This window comes from Elgaria multicarinata, chromosome 19 (genome assembly GCF_023053635.1).
Source record: "Elgaria multicarinata webbii isolate HBS135686 ecotype San Diego chromosome 19, rElgMul1.1.pri, whole genome shotgun sequence".
NCBI classification, from domain to species: domain Eukaryota; kingdom Metazoa; phylum Chordata; class Lepidosauria; order Squamata; family Anguidae; genus Elgaria; species Elgaria multicarinata.
The window spans coordinates 17,612,356-17,626,973 of record NC_086189.1 but is presented as its reverse complement, the minus strand read 5'-3'; the positions used below and the strand labels follow the sequence as shown (position 1 = coordinate 17,626,973).

General features: G+C 47.6%; 1 protein-coding gene across 4 annotated transcripts in view; it reads right to left on the bottom strand.

The window, feature by feature from the left end:
• Positions 1 to 14,618, bottom strand: part of ADAMTS13 (ADAM metallopeptidase with thrombospondin type 1 motif 13) — a 30,808-nt gene that overhangs the window by 12,631 nt on the left and 3,559 nt on the right. For 2 of the 4 annotated variants that reach the window (XM_063144682.1, XM_063144684.1), the window contains exons 3-19: positions 14,285 to 14,568; positions 13,687 to 13,831; positions 12,669 to 12,808; positions 11,154 to 11,237; positions 9,765 to 9,889; positions 8,847 to 8,993; positions 8,000 to 8,134; positions 7,300 to 7,450; positions 7,033 to 7,137; positions 5,784 to 5,935; positions 4,773 to 4,836; positions 4,533 to 4,659; positions 3,121 to 3,269; positions 2,654 to 2,774; positions 2,180 to 2,260; positions 1,213 to 1,394; positions 13 to 148 (exon numbers count right to left, since the gene is read on the bottom strand). In XM_063144682.1, the coding sequence (XP_063000752.1) occupies positions 13 to 148; positions 1,213 to 1,394; positions 2,180 to 2,260; positions 2,654 to 2,774; positions 3,121 to 3,269; positions 4,533 to 4,659; positions 4,773 to 4,836; positions 5,784 to 5,935; positions 7,033 to 7,137; positions 7,300 to 7,450; positions 8,000 to 8,134; positions 8,847 to 8,993; positions 9,765 to 9,889; positions 11,154 to 11,237; positions 12,669 to 12,808; positions 13,687 to 13,831; positions 14,285 to 14,568 (2,328 nt within the window). Of the gene's footprint in view, positions 1 to 12; positions 149 to 1,212; positions 1,395 to 2,179; positions 2,261 to 2,653; positions 2,775 to 3,120; positions 3,270 to 4,532; positions 4,660 to 4,772; positions 4,837 to 5,783; positions 5,936 to 7,032; positions 7,138 to 7,299; positions 7,451 to 7,999; positions 8,135 to 8,846; positions 8,994 to 9,764; positions 9,890 to 11,153; positions 11,238 to 12,668; positions 12,809 to 13,686; positions 13,832 to 14,284; positions 14,569 to 14,618 lie in introns of those variants that run through there. The other 2 variants (XM_063144685.1, XM_063144686.1) reach the window with 2 other exon arrangements.

The window sequence follows — 14,618 nt, the reverse complement described above, 5'->3', positions numbered from 1 at the left end:
AACACACTTCACCTTCCCCGCAGGTCACCGAGCAGGGGCCGAGCTGTGGAACCCACACGTGGGCCCGTTTCTCGTTCGGTCTGAAATAGGTGAAGGCGATGTCTGGGCTGGTGGTACCTCCGTACGCCTTCCCATACTTCCTGTAGACCTAGAAAGAAAAGGAACGGGGGTGGGGGTGGGGTTAAAGGGCATTGTTCTCTCTTTATAGCCTCCACGGTGGGAGAGAATTTTTGGGGGCTGGAAAAATTTAAACCTTCCCAACCTGCCTGCAGTGGTCCCCATCTGGATGAGCCTCCCGTGCCCTTGCACTAAGGGTAGTATCGAATGCTAGTCCTATGTAGAGTAAACCCATTGACATGAAGGAGACTTAAATTAGTCACAACTTAAGGCCCATTCTAATTTAAGGCCCCATTCATTTCAACGGGTCTACTCTATGTAGGACTAACATGGGATACTGCACTTAATGTAAGCCCACGGTGGCCTCATCCAGACCAGGATCATGGTTCATCCGTGGGGCTGCAAGTCATCAAGTATTATGCAATCAAGGCATGTTCTTAATAGCTTCATCCCACATACCTGTTTCCCTCAAATTATCCCCTACAGCGTAAAGCTGTCGTTGTTATTGTTGCTAGCTAAATCACACCCCTGGCAGCAGCGCTCCTGAGATCCTTTGCATACCAGGTAATGGGGTTAAGGGGGGAAATGTAAAACATCATTAAAACATCAACGGATGACCCAATCCGATTCAAATTTGGTATGCTTAAAGCTCTCCTTAATTTCTTCTACTGTGCCAATTTTGATGCCTTTATCTTTAAAACTTACGCAGATGTAAGCGTTTGTTTCATTTTTCTTTAACCATATCAAATCCTGCTCCTGCACCCCCAGCGGCCGCTCGGAAAACAACAAATGATTCGCTCCAAAACTAGTAGCAAAATAGCGCAGGTCTTTTGGCTTTACTGCAGAATTAAAGCAGGATGCCTGGGAGCACTTCACAGTTAAAGCAGATTATAAACTGGAAAACTTCGGAGTCCTTTGCACGCAATTCGCAGTGACTGCACAGTATAACCCTGGTGTGATAAAGCTCTAAAACAGAGATGCTCCCCGTGGAGTTTCCCACAATGCTCTAGTCCTGTTCATCAGATGCTTCCAGGGACGGTTCTGCTACCTGAGCAGCCCAGCTCCACATTCCTTCCTCAGACTCCGCCAACTTACCTGTATCTCTATGTCCTGTTCGACCGGTCCATCCACACGAATCTCCTCCGAGCTCGGCAGGTCCTCCTCGGTGAGGAAGACTTTGTATTCGATCCGGCGGTCCTCTACGACGGAGGGGTAGGAGATATTTAAGGAGATACTGCCCATGCCAGCCACCACGTACCGCCCCTGGACCTTCACAGCTAGAAGGAAAGCACAGCACGTCACAATTTCTCACAGCTGCCAAGTTAAGACGATTGAAGCAGGACGTTAGACGTGCTCTTTGCAATGTTCTAAGGGGCCACTACAAGGAAGGCCCGGATGCCTAGCGGTTGTTGCTTACGTCGCACAGCCTGTTCACCGAGCAAGGCTGGCGTCAAGGGCGGGCACGGTGGGGCACTTGCCGCAGGCCTACCCCCCACCAGTGCAGAAAAGGGCAACGAAAATGATCAAAGGGCTGGAGCATATTGCCTAGGAGGGACGGTTACAACAGCTGGGATTGTTTTGCTTGGAGAAAAAGGAGGCTGAGCGGAGACAGGATAGAGGTGGACAAAATCATGTCTGGTGTGGAGAATGTAGAGAGGGAGATAATTTTCTCCCTCTCCCATAATACTAGGACCCAACGGGGTCATTATCCCATGAAGCTGATGGGTGGGAGATTCAAGACAGATGAAAGGAAGGACTTCTTCACACAGCACACAGTTAAATTATGGAATTTGGCTTTAAAATTCCTGGAGGAGGCGGCTATCAATGGCTACTAGTCCTGATGGCTATGTGCTACCTCCAGTATCAGAGGCCATATGCTCATGTGCAGCAGTTGCTGGGGAACGTGGGTGGGAGGGTGCTGTTGCATTCATGTCCTGCTTGTAGGTGAATGCTGGTCTAGATGGACCCTTGGTCTGATCCAGCAGGGCTCTCCTCATGTTCTTATGATGGTCTTTTTTGCAAACCCAATTGCAGCATTCACCCCAAACATCGCTGCGCTCACCCAAGTGCGTGAACAGCGGCTTCCGGTTAACCACATGGACGGTGGTGGTGTGAGGAGACAGCAGCAGAAAAGTAACATACTCTGGGGAAGGGGACAAAAGAAAAAGAGTGGAGATATAAATATATATATATACATACATAAATTCCTACTGCAAAGACAGTGGTGCAGGCAGGTAATTTTAGACCCTGGACTTCATGGTCTTTTGGGGGTGGGCGGGAGTGGCGCCTTTAGATGGCACGTGTATTTTTGCACTTGCAAAGCACAGAACTACCATTTTTCTAACCCCTCTTCAACTGCTTGTGGGTTTCCAGTGGGCAGCTGGTCACTGTGTGAACAGAGTGCTGGATTCTAGATGGACCCTTGGTCTGGTCCTGCATCAGGACTCTTCTCATGTTGTTAAGGACTGGATGAGAAAGTACTTTGGAATAACTGCCGGAAGGCAAAGGCAGCGAGCGAGCGGGAACCGCGCTATACCTCTGGCTTTCCCTTCGGTGTAAGAGCCCTTCACACTGAAACACGTCGTGTTGTCCCCGCCGCACACTCGGCACGCATCCATCCTCTTCCCGGAATCCATCCTGCCGTCGCACCCAAATACCTGGGCAACGGGGGAGAACGGATGAGTTTACAAACGGCTCTTGGGGAAACGACGGAGGCGGGATCGGCCCAACGATGGGATACTGACGGGGTGGTGGTGGTGTAAATGCTCAAAATGTGACCCCAACACCTGCACGGAAACACTTCCATTCGTGGCTGGCTCAAAGCTTTAGTACTTTAAGGGAAGTGGAGCAATTCCAACCAGCCCTGCTAAGAGATGACGGCATTCCCCACCCCCTCTTTCTGCCCTGTCCCCTTTTCCTTGTGTGTCATGTCCCTGTAGCCCGGGACTGTCTTGCTTTAATGAGAGCATTTGCTGGCTGTCTCCGCAGGGCTGGCGTCCTTACCCTGCAACCGCCCATCACGCAGGCGCCAAGGGCTCCCTGGTCCGCAGGGCTGTTCTGCTCGCACCTCGTCCCGTCTGCGAATCGGTCCCCGCGGCTCACCATGAAATTCTTCCCGGATGCCCTACACATGTGTTTGCACATGGTGTCTCCTGAAGAGGGGAGAAAGGTCCATGGAGAACCCAGGTTGGGATGAAACAGGAAACACGCTTTTCCCCATCCCTTAGAAGCCAGGATGGAAAGAAGGGCTTCCTGTTTCCACAATGGAAAGGAACCCACCATTAAAAACGGGAAAATTGGAAAATGACCTGCTAAATCAGATCAAAATAAGTCCGTCAGGTTCAGTTATCTGTCTCAAAAGAGGCCAGGAGGATACGTCCAGAAGGTCACAAGCAAAATATGATGGAGAGGTACCCTTCTCTTTCCCTTCTGTCGTCTCGTCCACTTTCAGGATTTTTCTAAGCTCCTTGGGACCAGGGCCTGTTTTTCTTCCTACAGTGCTCTGTATGTTTGTTTGTTTATTTATTTATTTATTTATTATTGCATTTATATCCCGCCTTTTTTCCTGCAAGGAACCCAAGGCGCCGTACATAATCCTCCTCCTCTCCATTTTTATCCTCACAACAACAACCCTGTGAGGTAGGTTGGGCTGAGAGTCTGTGACTGGCCCAAAGTCACCCAGTGGGTTTCCATGGCTGAGTGGGGACTAGAACCCGGATCTCCCGACTCCCAGTCTGACACTCTAGCCACTACACCACATTGTAAATGTATGTTGAATTTAATGATTCGTTCCCTCTATTTCTGGTGTTCAAGTGTGAGGGCCGCTGCTTCCATAACCAAAACGGCATCACCCCTGCACACAACAAGGAGGTATCAGCAGGCACAGGGGATTCCTGAAGCTTTGAAGAAGTATAAAAAAACCGTAGGGGGCAAAAAAAAACTATAGGGGATGGGTGGAGACACACCCCAAAACAGGCAAAATGAACACTGACTGTTAGGGGGCAGAAAATTGGGTGGGAGTGGAAATGGAATGGAACAGCCTGAACAGAAGCACCTCATGCTGCAACATTTTGTTGCTGATTCTATTTGGACTCTATCATAATAAAAGGGGATGTGTGTCTGTCTGTCCGCCAATCAGCACCATGATGCCAAGACCATGAAATCTAGATACACGAAACTCTGCATGCACGTTAAGGGACCCCTACGGTGTGAACCATGGTGTTGCCTTGTTTTGAGAACATATTCATTAATTTTAATTAATTTAAATGTGTCCATGTGGCTGAAGGCTGCAGCAACATCTTCAGCCACTAGCTGGCAGACGTCCCTAGCGAGTACCTAGATTTGTAGTGCATACAGTGTGAAGTCAGGGGAGATTAGGAGGCTGAGGGACAGAATTAGATGCTCATGGGGATTACCTTCCGCATAGCCAGCAGCCGAAATCCACTTATAAAAGGATGGGGTCTCCGGACGGAGGTAAAGCGGTTTCGTGTCCGTCACTGCGCACTGTTCGTCCATGAAATCCAGCTGCGTCAACTGGCAGGGCTATGGAAGGAGAGACAAGCCCCACACCAGTTCTCCACACCTTTTCCCATTCAGAAAGGTCAAAATGCTGCTCTGCAAGGTCAAAATGTGTACAACTCTAAAGCGCCACCTACCTTCACGTTGCACATCTCCGCTTGCAATTCTTCCCCCTCGCACTGACGACCGCCGAAAGCTGGCCTGGAAGAGGAGGACACCTTTGTCTGCAGGGCCAGCCCAATGAATGTTGCCCCCCAAGGCCAAAAACAAGATGGCGTCCCCTCCCATCCCATGTACAAAAGCTGACTGTCGCCTATTTCCACCTGAAGCAAACGCCTCGCTTTATCTCATGGTAGGGCCGGCCCTGTTTGTATGTGTGGCAGCAGGAGGAATGCAAAAACGGACACATCAGACTTCAGTCCTTGACATGAGGTTTCTTTCTGAGTGCAGGCAGGATGCTTGCCAGCCCAGGCCAGATGGCTACCGAACAGCCTTGTTGAGGGAAGCTCACGCTTTATATCAGGGATGCAGAAACTCGGGCCAAATGTGGCACACCAAACCAAGCCCATCCGGCCTGCTGGGACTCAAGCGAGACACCTCCCAGAAGCCCCGCCACTAAAGTCCAGCAGAGAGGACAAGCCTTGCGGTTATCTCCAATCAGTCATCGGAGATAACAGCGGGGATTCCCATGCAATTTGCTCACTCTCCCAATTGAGTTATCACTAGAGGTAACCGCAAGGATTCCTCTCCGTGTTATCTTTCCCGCCCCGCATCCTCCCCAAGGGTCAAGGCATTGGGCAAGCCGAGCTGTCCTGGCCAAGGTGCCGAGTGAAGGAGGGCTCCTTCATACAGTGCCTTCGCTCTGTGCAGGCTTTCCCCACCTGGTGAGAAGGAGGAGAAAGAGATGCCACGGCCTCCCTGGCTCTCTGCCTGCCAAGCAAGCAAGTGGGACTCATGAGGAGGAAGAGAGGAGGGGCAAGAGGAGCCAGTGAAAATGGGGGTGAGAAGGCAGGCTCACTGAGGGAGGGGCCCCATTAAGCGTGCCTCACCCAAGAGCCCCCCAAAACCTAGAGCCGACACTACCCATCAGCCTAACTGCAGCGGGAGGGGGGCCCATCCCAGCTTGGCGAGATCACTGCCTTACTCACCGGGGGTTGTTGCACTGCCGCCGCCTGGCCACAATTCCCCCTCCGCAGCTCCGGGAGCAGGCGGTGAAGGCGGTCCAGCTAGACCAGTGACCGTGGACCATCGCGACGGGATGCAGGTCTTCCAGAGAACTACAGCGGCCCTTCGAGCACCACTGCAACAGGGTAGTTTTCCACGTTGGATGTCGCTTTCATGTTTTTAACGCTCTCGTTTTTTAAATCGGGTTAAGGTTTTATCGCTTCGAATGGTTGTATGCCACCCAGGCGGCTTTTTTTAGCCAATCAGGCTGGATATAAACGTTAACAATAGGTCGATAAAATAGATCACTGGGGGTTGTCTTCCCAGTTATTCTTGTTCACACTGCCTCAGGGGTCCTTCTCCGTGAGCCCCTGCCAAAGGGAGTGAGGCAGGTGGCTACTAGGAGGAGGGCCTTCTCTGCTGTGGCACCCCGGCTGTGGAATGAGCTCCCTGGAGCAGTTTGCCTGGTGCCTACATTATACTCTTTTCAACACCAGACGGAGACCTTCCCCCGCCCCACGGTCTTTTAGCATTTTATCATTCTAACCTTTTAACTCTGATGTTTTAAATCTGCAGTTTAAATCTCTGCATTGCTGTTAGGTTTTATTTATTTATTTATTTATTACATTTCTATACCGCCCAATAGCCGGAGCTCTCTGGGTGGTTCACAAAAATTAAAACCATTCAAAGTATAAAACAACAGTATAAAACCATAATATAAAATACAATATAAAAGCTCAACCAGATAAAAACAGCAGCAATGCAAAATTACAAATTTAAAACCATGTTATTTAAAATTTATAGATTGTTAAAATGTTGGGAGAATAAAAAGGTCTTCACCTGGCGTCTAAAAGCATATAATGTAGGTGCCAAGCGAACCTTCTTAGGGAGCTCATTCCACAGCCGGGGTGCCACAGCAGAGAAGACCCTCCTCCTTTCTTCCAGGTTGCACTTTTACATTATGGTTTTAAGCTTCCATATTTTATATTTCATACCGTACTGAAATATAGCTTTGGCTACTAGGTACTATAGAAATGAAATGAAATGAAATAAATAAAATTTCACCCATGGGCTGTCATTATGTGCGAACCAGATCTTTGACTACCACCAAACCTCTCCCTGGATTCACCTGTGCTGAATCCCAGGTGGGACCTGATCCTCCTGCCTTGCGCTCCCAACCGGGAGTCCCATTGGATCATTCTACTGCCGCTCTTTCTCAGAAGACGCTCTTACCTTGTTGATCCCGCATTCGGTACCATCCAAGAGGGGAATAAGGAGCCGGGTACAGCTGTACTGGTCGGCTGGATTCGTGTGGCAAGAGAGAACTTTGCACATGTCCTGGAATTAGAAGAAAGAAGGGGCAGAGGGAGGGAGAGAAGGAGGGAGAGACGTCCAGGTTCCTGTTACAACCTCCTGGCCTACCGTACAAGGTTGTTGTGAGGATGTAATGGAGCAGGGGGGCACAGCCTGCATCAACCCAGTGAAAAGCGTCCTACCTACCATGTCGTGTGCGGCAAAAGTGCAGGCTGTGGCGTCAGCCCCAAAGGCGATTTTGCACTGCTCGTCTGCCCCATAATACAAGCCTGGCTTCCCTCCTGGGATCCCGCCCTTGAGGTCTGGCAGGTCATCCGTGCAGCTTGCTTGGCCTGTACTGGTGAAAAACCACGAGACACACAGCTTGCGGGTTAGTCCAGAGAAGCACAAAAAAACCCACTGTTTTATTCATTTAAAATGGCTTCAGAGGGGTTAAGATGTGACCTATACAAAAACGTTCCTGGGCTCCATCCTACTGAGGGTGATGAAAGGGAAAGCAAGAGCATTCCAAAAAAACAACCATTTTTTTTCCTTTGCCCTCCGTATCCCTATTTCCTCATGTACCGTTGTCTTTTTCGATTGCAAGCCTGCAGGCAGGGAATGGCCTTGCTTTACTGACTGTACGTTAGCCACACCGGGAGGCTTTTTGCAGAGGAGGATGAGGACAAAAAGAGTTTAGATGCATAAATAAAAATAAAATAAATGCTCCGGCATCATGGGGGTGGGTGGGGTGTCATGAGTACCAAAGTCCTCTGAGCAGTATCTATTTGTGGCTTCTCTTGGCTGTCCTTTGCCTCCCACGCCATCAGGTATGTGTCCAATAGAACACCTCCCCTCCCCCCCCCAAAAAAGGGAAACAGAATGAACACCAGCTCGGTGTTTTTACCTGACAAAGGCTGAGAGTTGTTCCCTGCTGCACACAGACCAAGTCAGGTCCACACTGTTCTGCCCACCTTCGGAGCCCATAATATGTCCGCTCCCGGAGCATCGGTTCCATTCTCCGTCATGCTGGATCCCAAAGCTGCATTAAAAACAGAAACGAAAATGGAAATGGGCGCTCTGTCAAGTTGATCTTTGGGATCACTAGCCCCCCTTCATGCTCCGAAGCTAGCTTGGTGGGGTGGAGGGATGACTTACCATGTCCCCCCGAGGATACTAGAAATTAGTCACCGTGGGTCCTGAAAACACTAGAGTTGAGTTACCATGGCCCCCAAAGATAGTACAAATGGCTTACCATGACCACTGAAGACACTAGAGATTAATTACCATGGACCCCAGGAATACTAGAGATGACTTACCATAGCCCCCAAAGATACTAGAAATTTGTTACCGTGGGTCCTGAAAACACTAGAGTTGAGTTACCATGACCTCCGAAGATAGTACAAATGGCTTACCATGACCACTGAAGACACTAGAGATGAATTACCATGGCCCCCAGGAATACTAGAGATGACTTACCATAGCCCCCAAAGATACTAGAAATTTGTTACCGTGGGTCCTGAAAATACTAGAGTTACCATGGTCCCAAAAGATACTAGAAATTTGTTACCGTGGGTCCTGAAAATACTAGAGTTACCATGGGCCCCAAAGACACTAAAACGGAGTTACCATGGCCTCCCAAGATACTAAACACGAATTACCATGGCCCCCGAAGTTACTAGAGTTGAGTTACCATGCTCCCTGAACATACTAGAGACTTTCTCCTGGGCCTCTTGTCTTCCTTGCCCACTCACCTGTGTCCAATCTCATGGGCAATGGTGACTCCCAAGCCAAATCCTGTGTCCTCCGTGATGACACAGCTCCAAGAGGTGGAACAGGCCCCGCCCAGCTGGGTGATGCCACGCGCCTGCTTGTTCCCATCAGGGAGCTCCAGGTCAAACCTGAAGAGAACAAGGCAAAGAGGAAGAACACTGAAGTAAACAGAGAAAGAGAGAACACTTTCTAGGCCAACCTTCTTCAATCTGGTGCCCTCCAGATGTGATGGGCTACAACTCCCATTTTCCCCAGCCATCATGACCATCTTTAAAAACAATCTTAAGAGAGTAAAGTCCCACGGCCAAGTTACAACTCCAAAGCTGGGGTGAACAGATTTGTTTCAGTTGTTACCTACAATGCAACAATGTGGGGGCCAACCATACTTGGCTGGGGAAGAAATTTCAAATTTGGGGTGTCACCACCGAGAAGGCCCTGTCTCAGGTCACTGCACCCCAGGGACCATGACCAGGGCCTCTCTGGCCAATTAGTACTGTAGGCACTTTTTAATTGGCTCCCAGTGGTCTCCTATCCAGGCACCAACAAGATTCCAAATGAAAGTCAGTAATTTACTGGTCAGTAATCATTCATCTAATTCAGGTAACCATCATTGGAGTCTGAAAAACAAATGCTCAGTTCTAGCATACTCTGCCTGCGACATATCAGGTTCCATCCTGGCTCTATTTGCTGTCCAAGAAGGCAGAGTTTTTGAAATCAGAACTTGACTATCTTAAGCGAGCCCGACAATGCTACAGCAGTGGGCATTCCTCCACACTATTGCTAATCACCTTGTGGTCACAGGAACATGGCGGAGGAGAAAACCTTGGCCCACCCTTTGGCCTGTTTTCATCCGCTGCCCATTGCACATGACTCAAAAAGGCAGGAAGGAGCGTCGTTACCTGGTCACATACAGAACAAGATCTGCATGGTAAGGATCCGAATCGTTCTCAGGGTTGACCTTCGTGGCCCATTCGCAAAGACTGATGATCGAGGAAGTGATGTTGGCGGAGATAGCAATGCCTTCCTGGAGAGAAAGTGGACGCAGAGGGTAAAATCCAACAGAAGTCCCAATTAGAGTAGACCCATTGAAATGAAATGGGACTTCAGGGATGAATTTATTTCATTTCTATACCGCCCAATAGCTGAAGCTCTCTGGGCGGTTCACAGAAGTTAAAACCATAAGTACAGCATAGGTCTACTCTAAGTAGGATGCAGCTGGATCCACATAACACGCTAACCAAGACTCAGTGGTTGAGTGTGGATTGTTATTGAACCATGAGTTGTTTGTTGAACCAAAGACACTAGAGATGAGTTATCATGGCTCCCAAAGATAATAGAAATTTGTTACCATGGGTCCTGAAAATAACCGTGAACAACCCAACAACAAATCATGTTTCTTGAGGTGGCTTGTTTGAAAAGATAACTGCATGGTTAACAAGCCACTTTGTAGAAAATGTCCTGGGTTCAGACAACACGCTAACCCATGGTTCGAGAAACAACCCACGGTTCGACAACAATTCACACTCAACCACTGAGTGCGGGTTAGTGTGTTGTGTGAACCCAGCATTTTTGTTGTATTTTACCCTGAGCGACTCAGGCAAGCCAAATCGAAGTCATAGCCCAAGCAAGTCTTTTAGCTGGAAGCAGGTCCCACAAATGATGCTCATTTATATAAAGACTTTTTAAAGTTATATTCTGCTTTTCCATCCAAAAGTGGTGCTAAAGAGGCTAACAATTATGTTTATAAATATAAAAACCAAAAAATAAATGCTAAAAAGCATTAACTGCACAAAAATATTGCAATGACGATAATAATTACAATGTTTTTGTGCTAGTTGTATGCTTTTTAGCGTTTTATTGTCTCTTATTCAACTGGTGTCCCGTTTTAGTTTTTTTATATAATAAAACTTGATAATTAAGTTTTATCATGTTGTGTTTTCGGTTTTTAATTTTTGCGAACCACTCAGCTTTGGTTATTGACTGGTATTAAAATGAAATAAAAGAAAGAAAGACAGAATAATAAGAACCAAGACTAAAGCAAGTTTCTTAAAACAATAATTAAAACAAAGAAATTTAAAGCACAATTAAAAACACACCAATAAAAGAAATGAACAGCACCCAACCACTGGAAATGAGCCCTCCCAAATTTCCCCAAAAACCCTGAGGAAAAATGTGTGAGATTTCCCTCAGAATATTTCTATGCACACACCCATTTTTATTGGCTTTTCCTTCCCAGGCCTTCATGGCTCTAGGCCTGGAAAGTCCCCAATTTATTTGCTTATTTTTACCTCAGGTTGTGTAAGGACAATCATTTTGATCAGGTGAACCCTAAACTGAGCTCCCAGTGAAGCATCTCGAAGAAGCTCTGCTCCCTGTAGAGAAGGGGGGGGGAATATCCGAAACAGATTTTAGGGCAAGATTATGAACTTTAAAATAACAAACACTTTAGCTGATTTACAGTGGGCCTGTTCAGACAACACGCTAAGCCATAGTTAGGCCTCTAACCCTCATGCAGCAAATGGTTATTGAGCATGTTTAAACCGTAGTTATGTAGCCACCATGGTTAGGAATGGTTCACACAACACGCTACGCCATAATGCTTAGTTCAAAATGTTTCACCACCGTGGCTTAGCGTGTCCTCTGAACAGGGTCAGTGAAGAGAGCAAGTGACTGTAACATCTTGTTACAGTGCGATATGGCTACAAGAAAGGCAAATGCTATTTTGGGCTGCATTAATAGAAGTATGGCTTCCAAATCACATGAGGTACTGGTTCCTCTCTATTCGGCCCTGGTTAGGCCTCATCTAGAGTCTTGCATCCAGTTCTGGGCTCCACAATTCAAGAAGGACGCAGACAAGCTGGAGCAGGTTCAGAGGAGGGCAACCAGGATGATCAGGGGTCTGGAAACAAAGCCCTATGAAGAGAGACTGAAAGAACTGGGCATGTTTAGCCTGGAGAAGAGAAGATTGAGAGGAGACATGATAGCACTCTTAAAGGCCTTGAAAGGACATCACACAGAGGAGGGCCAGGATCTCTTCTCGATCCTCCCAGAGTGCAGGACACGGAATAACAGGCTCAAGTTACAGGAAGCCAGATTCCGGCTGGACGTCAGGAAAAACTTCCTGACTGTTAGAGCAGTACGACAATGGAACCAGTGACCTAGGGAGGTGGTGGGCCCTCCCACACTAGAGGCCTTCAAGAGGCAGCTGGACAACCATCTGTCAGGGATGCTTTAGGGTGGATTCCTGCATTGAGTAGGGGGTTGGACTTGATGGCCTTGTAGGCCCCTTCCAACTCTACTATTCTATGACTATACTATTCTGTTTTTAATGATGTGATTTTTGAAATGGTCGGAAGACTTATTCAATAAAGTTCATTCATTCATACTATTCTATGATTCTATGATTGTAAAGATTTAGAACTGGAATGGGAAGTCTGTAATTTTCACTCCACAGACCTCCACCTCCACCCCAGCCCACACTGAGAAGAAAAAATTTGAATTAAAAATTGCTAAATTTTACTCTTTTAGTACTAAGGAACTGCCATAAACAGCCAATCATAAGCTTGTAATAAATAACTCGTTTAGAGAAGCCTTAAAATTGCTATATTCAAATCTATATAGCTACCTTTTTTTGTTTTCCTCCTTTGGTTGAAATGTTACAATTAAAAAAAATTAAAAGAAAGGTTGGATAATGTTGTTGAGTGTTGAGCATCTTATCATGTCTAGTTTATCACCATGTCAAGCATATAGGCTTCCAAATGATCACTGGAAGACACAACATAGCCAGCCAAAAAGGCACTCACAATGTTCAGGTTGGTGAGAATGTACCTCTCGGTGTCTTCCTTGTGGAAGCGGTAGACATCTGAGCCCACCACGACTAGGAGCTCCAGGTGTTTTACGTCCGCTTCAGCCCCTCGGCGAATGCGAGGTGGAAAGGTTCGCTCTGCAATAGCACACCAAGAAGTTTGGGATGGAAAGAAACCTTAGGAGCGTTCTGCACACAACCCATTTCTGGTCTTCATTGCTGAATGGAAAACTTGGGGCCAGGTTATTTGAAGGCACGCCTCCTCCCATATGTACCTGCCCGGACCTTAAGATCATCTACAGGGGTCCTTCTCCGTGAGCCCCTGCCAAAGGAAGTGAGGCAGGTGGCTACTAGGAGGAGGGCCTTCTCCGCTGTGGCACCCCGGTTGTGGAATGAGCTCCCCAGAGAGGTCCGCCTGGCACCTACACTGTACTCCTTCCGTCGCCAGCTGAAGACCTTTTTATTCACTCAGTATTTTAACACTTAATTTTAACTTAAATTTAAATTTTACTGTTTTAACTCTGTATTTTAATCTTATATCAATTTCTGCTGCGTGGTTTTATCCTGGTTGTGCTTTTTATACTGTATTTTGTATTTGTGTTTTTAGACTATTGGTTGTTCTATTATGGTTTTAATTTCTGTGAACCGCCCAGAGAGCTTCAGCTATTGGGCGGTATAAAAATGTAATAAATAAAATGAAATAAAATAAATAGGAGCACTTCTGGAGCAGGGACAATGTGATCTAGTCGGCACGATTGGGCACTTGCCGAGGGGCCCACAGACAAGAGCACCTTAGGGTTGCTCCTCCTTTTTCACCACTGCAACCTGCTTGTTCACCTGCCTCTCACTTCGGCCTAGACAATGGCAGTGGTCACAAGGAGGAGGAGAAGAAGCCACAGGCTGCTTGCTCTGGAACAGAACTAATTTTATCCTGAAGGAACCTCAGGCCAAAGGGCTCAACAGAACACAGGTTACATTCAAGACCAGCCCTTTTTTGGTTCAAGAAAACCTTTTACCTGTCTGTGCCATTGTCGTGGCGCTCTCCTGAGTCCTGAAGATGACATGAGGGCTGGGAAGACCTGGGTCCATCCACAGGGTTGGGTGTTGGCTTCTCACAGGCCTAATGTGAACCTTCTCACCACGGACAATGACAAACCCTTGCTAGGAAAAAAATGAAAGATAATCCATACATTATTTGAATTGTAATCAATTTTATTTATACATTTTTATTTCGGGATACGAATCCTACCAGGGCGGATTTCGAATAACACAAAAATAATAAAGTCATAAACAATATCAATATTATTTTGTAAAATCATCATCTTTTCTCAAGGCAGTTGATGGAAGATGGCCCTAGTTGAAGTCCAAAACATAAAATTTCTGCCCATCCCTGGTCCATAGGGGCTCCCACAAAACCATCAGGTCTAAAATTACCTAGTTGCGCCATTGGGTACATGGAATGTGGGGCGCCATTTTGTCTTTTGCCATAGGCACCAAAATAGAGCTCCATGTGAGTTCTGGCTGGTTCTGGCTGAAACCTCAGGCTGGCCCTACCCATATACCCAGCCACATGGGACATCAGCTGCCCCGAAGCTTCGAGGGCACGACACTCACCAGCTGCCCTTCACAATACGTCACCCATCCTTCTGCCCCTGGGGGACTTAGGGCCTTCCCCCCGGCAAAGCAATTGCCCCAGAAACGCCTGAGCAAAGTAGCAGAAGCGTCCAACTTTCGGTGGCTCACGAAAGAGGGAGAAAGGAGCGCTCCGTCATTCATGAATTCAAAGGCATAGAGTTCCCCCCAGGCTCGGAGGGAACACCGTTGTCCATTGCAAGATGGCGGCCCGCCCGGGCCCTCTTCGCAGGAGCAAGACAGGAGCGCAACCTCAAATTCCGCCCCTGTGGAAATTGGCAGAAAGGCCTGGTGTTAATGCGGCCATTTTCATTCA